The sequence below is a fragment of the Nomascus leucogenys genome, chromosome 9, assembly GCF_006542625.1.
Source record: "Nomascus leucogenys isolate Asia chromosome 9, Asia_NLE_v1, whole genome shotgun sequence".
In the NCBI taxonomy this organism is placed as follows: Eukaryota; Metazoa; Chordata; class Mammalia; order Primates; family Hylobatidae; genus Nomascus; species Nomascus leucogenys.
Genome location: NC_044389.1, coordinates 77,122,612 through 77,137,736, shown reverse-complemented (window position 1 = coordinate 77,137,736; position 15,125 = coordinate 77,122,612). Strand labels below are relative to the sequence as shown.

Genomic DNA, 15,125 nt, shown 5'->3' with positions numbered 1-15,125 from the left:
ATTGGGTGAAGCAGGAGATGAGGCTGAGAAATTAGTAGTGGCCAAAGTATAAAAGGTCCTAAATGATCTGTTAAGGAAGGGTGAGAGAGTCAAGCATTCTCAGCAGAGGAATAAAGCAGCAAATCAGAGTTTGAGAAAGATCACTTGCTGCTGGCCAAGCATGAGAGCTCACACCTGCAATCCCAATGCTTTGGGAAGACAAGGTGGGAGGATCGCTTAAGCTCAGGAGTTCGAGGGCAGCCTGGGCAATATAGTGATATTCCATCTCTACCAGAAAAATAATAATAATAATTCCCAGCTACTAGGGAAGTTGAAGTGGCACGATCACTTGAGCCTTGGAGTTTGAGGCTACAGTGAGCTATGATTGTGCTACTGCACTTCAGCCTGGGAGACTGGGCAACAGAGTGAGATCCTATCTCTTTTTTTTTTTTTTTTTTTTTTTTAAATGGAGTCTCGCTCTGTCGCCCAGGCTGAAGTGCAGTGGCGTGATCTTGGCTCACTGCAAGCTCCACCTCCTGGGTTCATGCCATTCTCCTGCCTCAGTCTCCCAAGTTGCTGGGACTACAGGCACCCGCCACCATGCCCAGCTAATTTTTTGTATTTCTAGTAGAGATGGAGTTTCACTGTGTTACCCAGGATGGTCTAGATCTCCTGACCTCGTGATCCGCTGGCCTCGGCCTCCCAAAGCGCTGGGATTACAGGCGTGAGCCACTGCGCCTGGCTGATCCTATCTCTAAAAAAAAAAAAAAAAAAGATCACTTGCTGTAGTATGGAGGTATGGGGGACAGACTGAAGGAGTGGAAAGAAGACAGGGAAATTAGAAGTCATTTGTAATGAAGAGGTCATGAATCAAAGCAATGGCTCTAATGACACAGAGAAGAAATTTGAGAAATAATAAAAAGTAAAACCATTAGATGTTAGTTACTGTGAGGATGTGGGGCGTAGGGTCTAGAAGTCTACATTCCAGCTTTGGTGACTGAGTGGATGTGCAATTCCCAGGGACAGGAAATGGTATTTTCAGACATACTGGATTTGAGGCGCCACCAGGAGATGGCAAAGAGGTCGCTTACGTTGGAGAGAAAGATCTGTAAATTATCGATGACTAAGTAATGAAAGGAACCTGGATGAGAGATCACCCAGGGAGAGCATAAAGAGTGAGAAGAGATTAACAACATTTAAGTACAGTCCCATTTTCCTGTTAAAAGGGGTACTTCTTTTTACATAATCATAAACTTTGTTCATGTTGGGAGAAATAGGAAATGATTTAATCTTTCTTCATTTTGCAGATCAGAAAACTGAGGGTGTCAAAGAGGTTATGTGACTTTATTTAAAGCTGTTAATCAGGCCGGGCACAGTGGCTCACGCCTGTAATCCCAGCACTTTGGGAGGCCAAGACGGGCAGATCACGAGGTCAGGAGATCAAGACCATCTTGGCTAACATGGTGAAACCCCGTTTCTACTAAAAATGCAAAAAATTAGCCAGACGTGTTGGCGGGCGCCTGTAGTCCCAGCTACTTGGGAGGCTGAGGCAGGAGAATGGCGTGAACCCAGGAGGCGGAGCTTGCAGTGAGCTGAGATCGCGCCACTGCATGCACTCCAACCTGGGGGACACAGCGAGACTCGGTCTCAAAAAAAAAAAAAAAAAGCTGTTAATCTGTAGAAGTCAATGAGAACTCAGGTTTTCAGACTGAGGCCAGGCGGTTCCATCCTGCTGCTCAAATGCTCTTTCTAATACTGTGTCCTTCTTCCCTATGCATTGTAAGAACAAGAATTGGAAGATGCTTTCTTCAGTAATTGTTTGATGGCAATAAATGTTTCTGTGGTTATTTGTACATATCATCAAAACTAAAATGTTATATTTCCAAGGATAACCTTCCAACAATATAGTTTGTTATTAAATAAGACCCAAATTTACAATTTAACACATGCTTCCTATTCTGCGAAACAAGGAAATGCCCAGTCCTACAATTATGAATAGCAAATGCGACTGTATCAAATACACACAAAGAATGTTTAGGAGATGTCTCAGAGAGAAAAATCGCTAATCTTCATAGTCCTTTCTAAATCTTGGGCCATTGAGAATGGGTTTTACCAGTGAATTCTACCATATATCCCAGAACACATTTTCATAATGAAACTCATTACGAAAAGCAAGAAGGAAGAGATTTCTTTGGGCTACCTCCTTGGTTTGGCCGTTGCCAGCTTGGTGACTTGATGACGCCAGTGGATCCTACCGGTTTGAAGGCAGCTGCAGTTGTGAGGCTGGCCACCCCGGGTCTGCCGGAGGCTGGGCTGTCCAGGCTCTCGGGCAAGCTCCGTGTGGAAGCTACTGAGGAAGCCAACTGCGGAGAAGGCTCCTGAGAGTTACTGTAAAGGAAATAAAGAAACATCTTTGGTGAAGTGGTAGCAATGTAACTTAGCAATAATCCTTTCTTTTCAAAATCCATTAATCAATCAAAATCCATTGATTAATTAATCAATTTTTTAGAAAAGAAAATCTTTGAAGTCATGACTGAGGGATTGCCTCTCTTTAAAACAGAAAAAAAGAAAAAGGAGTCAGATTGCATTTGTTTCATACTTTGAAAATTCTTTCTAAAAGGTCTACCACGAGAAATTAGGCTACTGAAAATTTATACGGTTAATCATTTTAAATGATAAAAGTTTCCCTGACACCTCAGCCCTTACCAGTTACTCTTTTTCTTCTTCTACTTTTTGGGGTTTTTTTTTTGTAGACACAGGGGTCTCACTATGCTCCTCAGGCTGGTCTTGAACTCCTGGCCTCAAGCAATCATCCCACTTCAGCTTCCAAAAGCACTGGGATTACAGGTGTGAGCCACCATTCCCAGCCCAGTTACTCCTTCTACTCACATACTCACTCATTCATAAATATTTAAGCACCTACTATATGCCAAACGTTGGTTGTGCTATGCACTGGCCACAAAACAATAAACAAGAAACAACATCCTTTGCCTAACAGAACATCCAGTGTCATGCATTCAAAATAAAGGGAAAAAAGAGGCAAGACTGCCATTATCTTCTCTAAACCAGTGTTACCTGTTTAAACAGGAGGTCTTATCTATGCTAGTTCCAGTTTGGTTTTGAAGACCACATGGCCTTATTACCAAGTCATTTGTGATTTATAATTACATATAACATCATTTCCAAAAAAAAAATTCCAAAAAAAAAATTCTAGTTGAAACAATAATACTTATTGTTTCAAAAATAATAATTTTGTTTCAAAAAATAATTTTGTTTCAAAAAAATAATAATTCCAAAAAAATAATAATTATAGTTGAAACAATAATACTTATTGTTTCAAATTATAAAATATATGCTTTGGTATGATATAATACTATAGTAGTGGTTATTTCTATCAAGTAAAGTATAATAACAATTCTTAAAAATAATACTTTCAGGCTGGGTGCAGTGGCACATGCCTGTAATCCCAGCACTTTGGGAGGCCGAGGCTGGCAGATCACCTGAGGTCAGGAGTTCAAGACTCATTTCCTCCAGACTTGGTCCCATGCACCTTTTTCCTTTGCTAATCTTGCTCTGTATTATTTTGCTATAATAAATCTTAGTCATGAGTGCAACTATATACTAATCCTGTAAGTCCTTCTAGTGAAACAACAAACCTAGGAGTGGTCTTGGGGCATCTCTGACACTAAACAGTTTTGAAAAACCGTACGAATGATTTTCTTGAAATATTGGTCCCTATTCTTGTTCTCTCAAATGCAAGTGTCATAGAGCCATCAGCTTTTATTATTTTTGATCAGTTTAACTTAAAAAACTAAAACCTGCTTGATAATAAAACACGCTATACAATAAAAAACTTTAAGCACTTTAATAATCTTTATCATAAATAAAAAGTCAAAGACTGCCTCCCTCATGGGAATATTGAACACAATTACCAGTAAAGGCAACACAACAAAAAGCATTAATGGAATCAGGGTTCGAAATTACAGTATAGTGGTTATAAACATCTTTTAAAAGCACTGTGGTGGACAAATTATTTTACATCTCTAAGCCTCAGTTACCTGTACTTTAAGTGTACTGAGTAACATTTTGCTCATAAGATTTCTATGAGGCTTAAATAAGATAATTATGTATAAAGTGCTTAGCATACTCTAAGGCACAGAATATAACCTTAACATATTGAAAGGATAATTACATAATTACTGTATTCAAATAATAAAAGTAAGCCTTATTTTCAACATTTTTACTCATTACAAATAAATGATTTTTGAAATACTTATATAGAGGTCATTTTCATTCTAGGATTAAATTACTCTTGTGGATTTGATTTTTAAAACTAATTAATAATGTATATAATCACGGTTCTAAGAAAAAAAAAATATGACCAAGCAATGCTAGGAATTATAGATGAAACAAAAATACATAGTCTGGAAATAACAAAACCCAATCCATCACCATTTAATGTATAGTCATCTGAAAGAATCAAAATTTAATTCCAGGAGAGCTGCCAGACAAACTGACTTAAAAGAGAGGAATTCGGTGTCAAGCTTAATACAGTTTGGGTGGAGGAACTGGTAATAGTAGCCCAGGTTATGAAAAAACCTAGAGAAGCATGACAGCCATCCTCAAATGTCTGACATACAGATTCACCCTATGTGACTACATTGTTTGCCTAATGTCAAGGAGTGAAATCTACAGTGAGATGGATTTGCTTCAATAAAAGGTGCTTCCTAATATAAAAAAATCCTCCAAAGGAAAAAAATCTGTTCCTAACGAGGCTTTCTGTGACAGCCCTGTCACCAGAAGCTAGTTAAGCAGAGGATGGAATGCTGCACAACGAATTTAGCCATTTAGCCTGTGGAAGGCTCAGTTATATTTCAGCATGGCATACAAAGCCTTCTAAGATAAAGCTACAATCTACCAGTCTAATCTTATCTCCTATCACTATGCTATACAAACTATATTCTGGCCACCCCTACTGTCTGTACACAATTCTACATTTTTTTTTCCAGATTCTATATACAAGGTACCTCTTTCTACTCTCTCTCTGCACCCATCCACATCTTATCCATAACTAATAATAATAGAAGTAAATATAATAATCCATCATGCACTGTGTTCAAATTAACATACATTATTTTGTTTAATTATTCAAGCCTCCAGCAGTAGAGACACTCCTTTTAATTCAGGACATGTGTTAATTGCATGGCATATAATTTTATGCTGATTTGTAATAGCTGTTTTAAAATTACTATTAATAGTCACTTCTTTAAGTATCTTGTCTCCTCTACTACATTATAAACTACCTGAGGGTCGGGACGTTACTGTGACTGTAGGTAAATTATTTAAACTTGGTAAACTTCCTCACCTGTAAAATGGTATAAAAATGCTACTTTTATCCCAAGGTTACTGTTAAGAATTAAGTAAGATATGAGATAATACATGCAAATTACTTAGCACAGTGCCCAGCAGAGAGTATATGCTCAGGAAATAAAAGGGATTCTTACTCCTACATCCTGTAATATCTGGTTTGGTGATAATAAAATTAGCAACAAGTACATTTACTAAATAAGCATCCTTCAACTGCACTAAGAATTTTGCTTCTAAATGTACTATGGATCACTTGGGTGCAGGGTATTGACCCCAGACAAAATCTTGCTTCCTCAGTTCAGTTTTAAAAACACACAATATTTCTTAAAGTTCCCACAGAATAAGTATCATATAAGCTAAAGAAATTTCAATTTTTGATTGTATCTTTTGTACAGAGGTTTGTATACATTCTCTCTCAGAGGCCTGAGACGTTTAAATCTTAAACAGTACTCTTTAGCTACAAAGGGCTTGGAGTAGACTATAAAGAATTCATAGAAATCTAAGTTATTACCAAGGCAGTTTTTCCATTTATGCTTAAATCCAGAATTGATCTGAAGTTCAATTTTCTCTGAGGATAAAATTTAATTGAACCATTTCATGTTGTAATGGAAGAATATTAGGGTTTATCTAGACAATCATATATCTGAATATATGATGCCCAATCCTCTAAAAATCTAACATTTTTTCCCTAATTTTAACTATTAGCTACTACTTAAAGAGAACACATAAACATTTGGTATTGGCTGGGCACAGTAGTTCATGCCTGTAAACCCAGCACTTTAGGAGACCAAGGCAGAAGGACTGCTTGAGCCCAGGAATTCAAGACCAGCCTGGGCAACACGGCAAGACCTTGTCTCTGTAAAAAAACATTGTACTAAAGATGAAAGGACTGGCTGGGTGCGGTGGCTCATGCCTGCAATCCCAGCACTTTCGGAGGCCGAGGCGGGCAGATCACGAGGTCAAGAGATGGAGACCATCCTGGACAATATGGTGAAACCCCGTCTCTACTAAAAATACAAAAATTAGCTGGGCGTGGTGGTGCATGCCTGAAGTCCCAGCTACTCGGGAGGCTGAGGCAGGAGAATTACTGGAACCCGGGAGGCAGAGGTTGCAGTGAGCTGAGATCATGCCACTGCACTCCAGCCTGGCGAAAGAGCAAGACTCCATCTCAAAAAAAAAAAAAGGATTAAAAGTCACTGGCCATATTAATGTAGGAATAAAATATTATCAATAATCACTAGCAAGAAACTTCTAATGATTAATGTATTAATATAGTATAGCATTGTTACTTAAATTAGAATGCTATTTTATTTCTGAACTCATGATTCAAATATATTTTTTTCTAAATTTAAATTATTTAAGGTGTAACTAAATCCTAAATAAAATTTAAATGTTTTCTAAATAATTCTAATGAGGAAGTTGGTGTAAATCCATAAATACCCTTGGCTGATACCACAGACACTGATATTAAAATACGGTTATTTTCACTAATCTACCAAATAAACAGGGACTGAAATGATAGATTGATATGACTTCTATCTTAAGAATACCAAGATTTTTTTTTCATTTTTTCAAAAACTGAAAATAGAGACAAGTACACTAATAGAGCAAAAGTTTATTTTCAAGATGGAGCTAATGAGGAAAAAAGAAAAGAAAGAAAAGTTAACTCTCAGTGTCAGCAACCTGATTTATCTTGAGTTTACATTCCTTTCCCACATTTGTTTAACTGTTACAACAAATAAAGCTCAGATACAGATTAAGAATACTTGGGAATTTTAAGTCCATTTTCAAAGGAAAAACTCTGCTTGAAGAATACTTCTCAGAGTAACTTATTCTAATTACATGTTTAAATTTTTTAAAAGACAACTGCACATCACAGGTTTAATTATCAATGTTTAAGTTAAACAGTTTTTGGCTAAAGTCTTATCAAAAAATGGTATACTAATATACAGATTCTGAAATGGCAAGAAAGGAATATTTCTGGAAAGGCCTTAGTTACGAGCAATTGTTTATTTTATAGAATTCCTCTGTCAGAACTCCTTTAAAGGACCTGGACATGTAGAGAGGGTAATGAGTGTCTTTCCTTCCAGAATTCCATATTTAGAAGAAAATTTTTAATATTTTCCTAAGCAAAATTCTTTGACTTAGAGTTTGTAAACCAAAATTTAAAGTATAATATACTAATATATATTATAATGGAAATATATTTTAATGGAAAAATGTATTTTAATGGAAAAAATAAATAAAAACTATTATACTATATACTTTTAAACATTACTATCACATAAAAGTAAAAATCAAGATAAAATGTCTCTGACACATTTTATGATTACTATCATACAGGATAAAGTGTATCTGGTCTTTTGGGTACTCCTCTCACTAAGTTAGCAAGAGTCTCCTCAGGAAACCCCAGAATGCCAACTGGACTATCTTTTTAGAAACCATTTCCCTCTCTCAATATCAAACTATGTTTTGTCTGTGTCCTACTGTTAATAAGAAGCAATGGTGATGACTACTAATACTCACTCTGGAGGTGGGGCCATAGACAGCACAGTCAGTCCATAAATGCATGCACACTTTTGCATGTATATGCACGCAGGCACTTTTCTGGAGAGAGGATCTATAGCTCTTACCAGATTCTAAAAGTGTGGTCTAAGTGTACTCAAGTACTCAAAGTGTACTCTAAGCCTGGTCAGTAACCTGCCTCTGTACAATCTCAGCCCTGACAACAGAAGACTTCTGCTCATTGAACACTCACAATATTCTGCAAATATATAATATAATTTCAGGTATTGTCTTCTCTTAGAGAAAAATGTACTATGATCTTTCTCCCTTGTTTAAACACCTCCCTTAAAAGTTACCCAGAATAATAGGTAAATATATATATATATAATATATATAATAAATATATTTATATATTATATATATAATAAATATATTTATATATTATATATAATATATATTTATGTATATTTTATATATATATATATATTTTGAGACAGAGTCTTGTCCTGTCGCCCAGGCTGGAGTGCAATGGCGTGATTTCGGCTCACTGCAACCTCTGCCTCCTGGGTTCAAGTGATTCTTCTGCCTCAGCCTCCTGAGTAGTTGGGATTACAGGCGCCCACCGCCACGCCCGGCTAATTTTTTGTATCTTTAGTAGAGACGGGGTTTCACCATGTTGGCTAGGCTGGTCTCGAACTCCTGACCTCGTGATCCGCCAGCCTCGGCCTCCCAAAATGCTGGGATTACAGGTGTGAGCCACTGCACCTGGCCCAGGTAAATATATTGAAAAATCTCTATAACAGTGGTTAGAATACAAACATCTAATCAATAGACAGCCTAGTTATATCTGGTTTTCACTAAGTATGTTGTACATTTTGCCACTGATTTTATGTTCTGTCAAAAATCATTGTATACAGTTATTCATTGAGATTATATCTTTAGTAAACACTTGTGATATTTTTATTTTTATATTATGCCTAAAAATTTCTGGCTTAATCCTTAAGCTTAGGAGAAAAATCTATTTTGGTGTTTACCATTTCCCAAATATAGTGAAAATTAAGTTGCTTTTCCAAGCAAAACCTTCATATTTAAGAACTATAATATGTAGCCAATCAAAATTGATCATCATTATTTTTTGTTTTTCCAAAAGGTATGTCTTATCAAACATTTGAGGGTTCTAATATAGCTATATCCATGCAATAAAAGACAGAAATTCTACTGCAATTTAAATACTTGCACAATTACGCAGAATTGCACACCAAACATCAAGTATGCTAAGGAAAGATGTCACAAAAGGTTAAAAGGTGAGTTAATAATCATAGGACATACTGTGCTTGTGCATTAGCATGGCATTGACATTATAGTTAATTCAAAATTGGGCACAAATCCCTAGAACTCTAGCATGTTCTCACCTGGCCTGTTAATACAGTGGTGAAGTGTTAGAGAAAGCAGTACGCTTAACAGCAAACCACCACTTGCCATATCTGCTCCCACAGTACCTTGTTTTCTTAACATGGATAGAGCCAGTTGATTTCCTTGAGGACTGCAGATAGGAAAAAGCTAAAGGCTTGGAGACAGGGCTGATGTAAAGTGCATCCAGGAGTGAGTGATATCTTTCAGGAGTGTAGAGGCTGGTAAGCATTTAGAAAGAGTTTTAAGTCAAAAATCACACTACCAATAGCAGACAGTAGTTCTTAAGGTCTGTGATTTGAAACATTTCCTTTACGAGAGAGAGGGTGGGGAGAGAGAGGAAGAGGGAGGGGAAGCAGAAAGCAGCAAAGGAGGATGAACGAAGATAAAAAGAAGCGCCAAGAGTTTATTCTATCGCTTTACTCATTAATATAACATTGATTAGATTTTCACCAAAATGGTCAAAGCCATCACTTAGAAAGCATTTGAAGCTCTAAAGACTATAGAAATTATCTAAAACCCCCAAACCACAAAAACAAAACCAATTTAATCTTTTTGGGGAAGGACATAATTTTATTTTTTTAGGGGAGAGTAGTCTTCAGATCACCCTTTAAAGGTCGTGGGAGAAGATAAAATCAATAGAAACTTAAAATACTCATTAATACTTTCTTGTTTCCAATATAAAACCTGAAAAACGTAAAAACCCAAGGGCCAAGAAGCACACAACATGTAATAATTCACGCAACTGAGAAATACCATACATAAATGGCAGCAATGGAGAGATTAAAAGGTGATTTTTAAGAAAAAACCAGTAACAAATACTGTGAGATTTATCCACAACCTAGATAAAATATCCACTACACAATTAAGAGCTCACGATAGAGCTACGATTGCTTCAAACGGGTATATTTTCTTTGAGGTGACTTGTAAGACAGTGAAGAGCGCTGAGATCACATCAGACAGACGCTGTATGTGTAGTTCTACCTGGTTTTTGTAGCAATAACAGCAGACACAGTAGCAGCTGCGCTGCTCAGAACTGCAGCACTATATCTAGCAGGAGAAGAGAAGGTAGAAAAGTTTCGAAAACCTTCGAAAGAATCTTCCACATTTCCTGTGGAGCTGCTTAAACTGACAGGTAGGGAAAGAAAAACAGGAGAGGAACAAAAAGGAAAGTGAGAAAGGGTAGCATAATAAATACAAGACAGCAACCATTTCATATTAATATCTAAGCATTATAAAAGTGTGAAGTGTAAGAAGTGCAATAGGAGTTCAGGCCATTTAGTTTCTGTTCCTACGGTTTCTCTCAGAAGTTAAAAGCTGATGTATAATCCTCCATAAAGCTGATTTTGACATACAAATACTCTTGAATGTATTTAAGTTCACTGACTGTATTCCTATTTAAAATTACCTCGTATCACACATTTGAAGACTGACTTGCCAACAACTTAGTAGAAAATAAATCTAAACGTGAAGTCTGAATTTCTATAAGCATAGAAAGAAAAATTGTTTTTTCCCAAAAAGCCTCTATATAATGAGCTTTACCTTAGAGATGACATACACTGACAGCGTGACATTTAATACGACTTACATTTTCAGGAGAAGCAGGTACAACTGACTGCTTATGGAGAAGCAGCAATATATATTAACATGAAAAGAGATAATTGTTTAAAATATTGAGAGTAAAGCTATTTAAGGAGGGAAAGTACCTTTGCAAAAATAAACCGATGTTACAGTGAATATGATCAAAACATCACCTTTTCTGCTGAGTTCCATATTTCTATTTTCAGTTAGTTCTGTAAGCATTTTTAAATGCAGGTATAGCATTTTATCTTCAGAACTAATAAGTATTTATTACTTAAAATAATAATTTTCCCTTGGCCTTTTAGAAAAGATCAAATGCCTGGACAGGAATGAACATTCTATAATTATGACTGTAATGATTTTCAAATTGGTTATTAAGTAAAATAAAAAGAGCGTATAAATGCATAGTGTGAAACTTGTAGTCTCTCTTCTTCATTTATGGGTGCAACTTATCAATGAGCATCATCACTACAGTATGACCACTTTTTTCAATGGCCACCTCCAACACAAAGTAATTATGTGGCAAACTCAACCTCTGGTTAATGTGAGCTTAGGTGTCTGAAACTGTGAGGGTTGACATAAGTCTCTTTTTCCTGTTGGAAGAATTTGATAAGTCATTCTTCCAAGTTCCATAGGCTATAACTTTACAAAAGCCATTAGAAAAAAAATTAAGGAAATAGTTGCAAGCTATGTTTTCAAAATGATACAGAATTAAGTAATTTTTCTTTTGGTCTATCTAAGTCTATCCATTAAATTAAACTACATGGCTAAGTTTTAACAACTGTTATGAATGGTTAGAAAAGAAAACGTCAGGGTCTGGAAAGAGAAAAGAAAGATGTTATCAATGGCAGAGCAGGGTAGGTAACATGAATGTCAAAGGGAAGAATAAAGTTATCATGTGATTCCACTTCTGAGTTTCTGAATTACTCTGCATCTTTGAGACAATGGTCACTATTTGGAGACGTAATGGTGAATAATAAGAACTAGAAACTTAGTCTATTGAAAAATCACTTAAAAATAAATCAGCTGATTTATTCTCCTCCAGGAAGAAAAGGAAACAGTAATGAATTTCTTTAATCATACTGCATCACAAATAATAGAAAAGGATTTAGTATCAGCAGAATCTAGTGATATCTCATAAGCAGTTACCTATCTGAATATCTTTAGAATATGTCTGGGCACCTGGTAACATATTGTATATGACCTTTACCTGTCTTTGAGGCAAATGCTCTAATTCAGAAAAGGAGACTTATGACAAAGCCAGCAAGTTAACTTTCCAAATCACAAAGTGAATAAATAAAAGAGATTTCTTGATTCTATATTAGAAGTTATAAACTGAACAAAAATAAAAATATAAAAGCAGTGAGAAGCACTGTTTTGAGGCCGAGTGCCAAGCTTTCTTGTTGATATGTTAATGATGTCAGTTCTGTAATCAACAATCATCTTTTCTTTTTTCAAACAGTTTAGTATATTTAAATTCACTACCAGCTTTGAAATTTTGAAACACCAAGAAGGAAGAGTCTACCTAGAATAAGTAGTTGCTACTTTAGAAAGTGTGGCCACTTGGCTACCAATAGTTAAGACCTGAGGAGTTGCAGGTGGATGAGGTCCACTCTTACGTAGGTCTTCCAGAGCACTGTCAAACCTAAGTTTTCAGAAGTAAAATATATAAGGCAAAGGAAATATTAATGAAAAGTACAAAAGACATTTATCATCTATACCATCTTTTAAAGGTCTATTAGTTCAATTTTGGGGACACTATTGGTTTTCTTTTACTTCACATCTACAAATGGTTAAAACAAAAACCAACACTTCTGCCACCACAAAATATGGGCTGTTTTCACCCAAAATTCTTTAATATGGCTACTTCTATGTAATGAAATATTATGCTTACAGGGGAAAAGGAGGTGGAAATTCCCATTCACTGACTATGTATTTCGAATGCTATAAAAAAACTTAGGCTCCAAGAAGTTAATTAAGTTGCCCAATACAATACATCTAGTAAGGGTCAGGTGGAATTTGGACCAGGTCTATCTGTATTATTTCCACTATATAATGTTTTCCAGAACATTGTGAGGCAGCTGCCTAAAAGTGCCCTATATGAAAGCAACCAAAAGTTTCACGTCAGAATGTTCTGTTTGTAGATCTGAAGTTATATGGATGTTGTGTATCTTGATGTAAACAAACTATTTTATCTGCTCATACAACAGATGGTGGCATGCAATCATAGGGCTTTGTTTTGAGTATTCTTTACTTTAATTTTCTGATATCTGTACTATTTTTTATATAGAATGCCAGAAGTAAATTCTAGAAGAACTATTGCCAGGTAAAGAAAAAATGAAAAACTCAGTGTTAAGTTCAAAAAAAAGAAAGCACCAAGTACAAAACTTTGGGAAGAAAAATAAAACAGGAAAAACACAAAATTAGCCATTTTATTAAAAAAAAGTCTGTAGATAAAAAAATAGAATGGTCAGTCATGTTACACTGATTTTCAAATGGATTAAAAAATAGAAAAGGAGAGGTTATATTCCTGTTTTTTATTTCACATTAGTCATACCTTTACCAGAGTGTTGAAAAAATGTAGACAGTTGAAGAAAAATGTATGATAGAACTAAAACATTATTTAAGAGGTAGATCAGAAAGGTTAAGAGAATAAGAAATATAAGAACCGTAACATGGGTCAGCAAACCATGGCATGCTGGCCAAATTCAGGCCCTGCCTGTCTTCGTATGGCTTAATAATACTTTTCATATTTTTAAATGGTTAATGGTTAAGAAAATCGAAATAATAATATGACACACAAAAATTATATAAAATTCAAATTTCAGCATCCATAAATAAGGTTTTATTGGAACTTTATTGGAACATAGCCAGGTTCATTCTTCATATGTCTATGGCTACTTTCATATGATATGAGAACTAATTGTGACAGACCATATGGCCTGAAAAATCTAGCACATTTCCTATCTGGACCTTTACAGAAAAAAATTTGCTGACCCCTATCCTAGAAAATAACTTCTCCACACAGCTACCAGAGTGAACTCTGAAAAATACAAATGCGATCATGTCTGTTGCTTAGACCTTCTAGCCCTGCTCTAAGTGATATTGGGCTACCTGTTCTTCAGCATTATGTCACGAAGCTCGTCCACTCTCTATGGCTTGCTCCAGTCCACTGGGCCTTCCATCTCTTTTTGAAATAGGCCCTGCTTCTATCCCCCTCCTGGCCTCTGCACAGTCTTCTACTCCTCACTGTCCTCAGCCCTCGCTCTATCACACCTTCACTGGGATAACTCCAAGGCATCCTTCTGGCCTCGGTTTAAATGTCATCTCCTCCCAGAAGCCTCCCTGATTCCCCAAGCCACCTTAGCTGCCCCTGTCATGTGCTGTCATAGCCGTCTGTACTTTTTACTCATAGAATTTGTTATTGTTATTATACAATTTGTGTTGTTATTTGTTTAAATCCAGACAGTCTCAGTAGACTAGAAGCTCCCTGATATCAATAGTTACTGATATACATGAAGGGTAACAAAGTGCTTACCATAAAGTTAACAAGTATTTGTGAAATAAAAGCTTGAAATTTATTTTTTCCAAATAACGAATTCACAATATTTGTATATAGAAATGTATTTGTACCTTCTAAAGACTGTGTCACAATTCTGACTAAACAGATTTTTGCCTAAGTGGATACATGATAACTTCAAAGAAATGAATAGTGTTCCAAAAATACCTTTAAAGAAATATCCTTTATAATATTAAAAATTTACAAATATTTCAGGAAAAAAGAAAATATGGTTATAAATTTTATCAATATCTACATATTACCACAGGACAGATTAAAAAAAAAAAAAAGAAACGGGAGTGAGTTGGAGAAGTTGAGTCTTCCAACATCTCCATGAAATATGCTGATTGGAAAAAGCTGAGTGCCATTTGAGAATAAATTTGAGAATGAATTTCACATAAATCATGAAATGCCTTTGAAGATGATCTCCCAGTCATCTTCCAAGCAAACGCACTTGGGAGGTTTCCCATGTGTTACACATATTGATTATCTCTTCATTGCTTAGCCAAACTCTAAAAACCTGACTTAAGACAAAATCTTAAACTACCTCATTTACTATGGAACAAACATCAGTATCCGTTCTCATTCTGACATTCCCCAGTGTTTACTCCTTTTAGGTTGGAAGAAGCTCTGATTAATAGCATATCTGCAGCAGCCAAATTTTCTGCCTTGTCTTGCTTAAATGAGTTTTCATTTCTCACCAGAGAGAGGTATGAAGACTTCC

At 35.8% G+C, this 15,125-nt stretch overlaps 1 protein-coding gene across 8 annotated transcripts in view; it reads right to left on the bottom strand.

The window, feature by feature from the left end:
- Nucleotides 1-15,125, bottom strand: part of PDLIM5 (PDZ and LIM domain 5) — a 218,023-nt gene that overhangs the window by 48,387 nt on the left and 154,511 nt on the right. For 7 of the 8 annotated variants that reach the window (XM_030819136.1, XM_003257525.3, XM_030819137.1 and 4 more), the window contains one exon: nucleotides 2,180-2,367. In XM_030819136.1, coding sequence (XP_030674996.1) covers nucleotides 2,180-2,367 — 188 coding nt within the window. Of the gene's footprint in view, nucleotides 1-2,179; nucleotides 2,368-9,350; nucleotides 9,483-10,245; nucleotides 10,390-12,367; nucleotides 12,488-15,125 lie in introns of all 8 variants that reach the window. The other variant, XM_004089022.3, reaches the window with a different exon arrangement.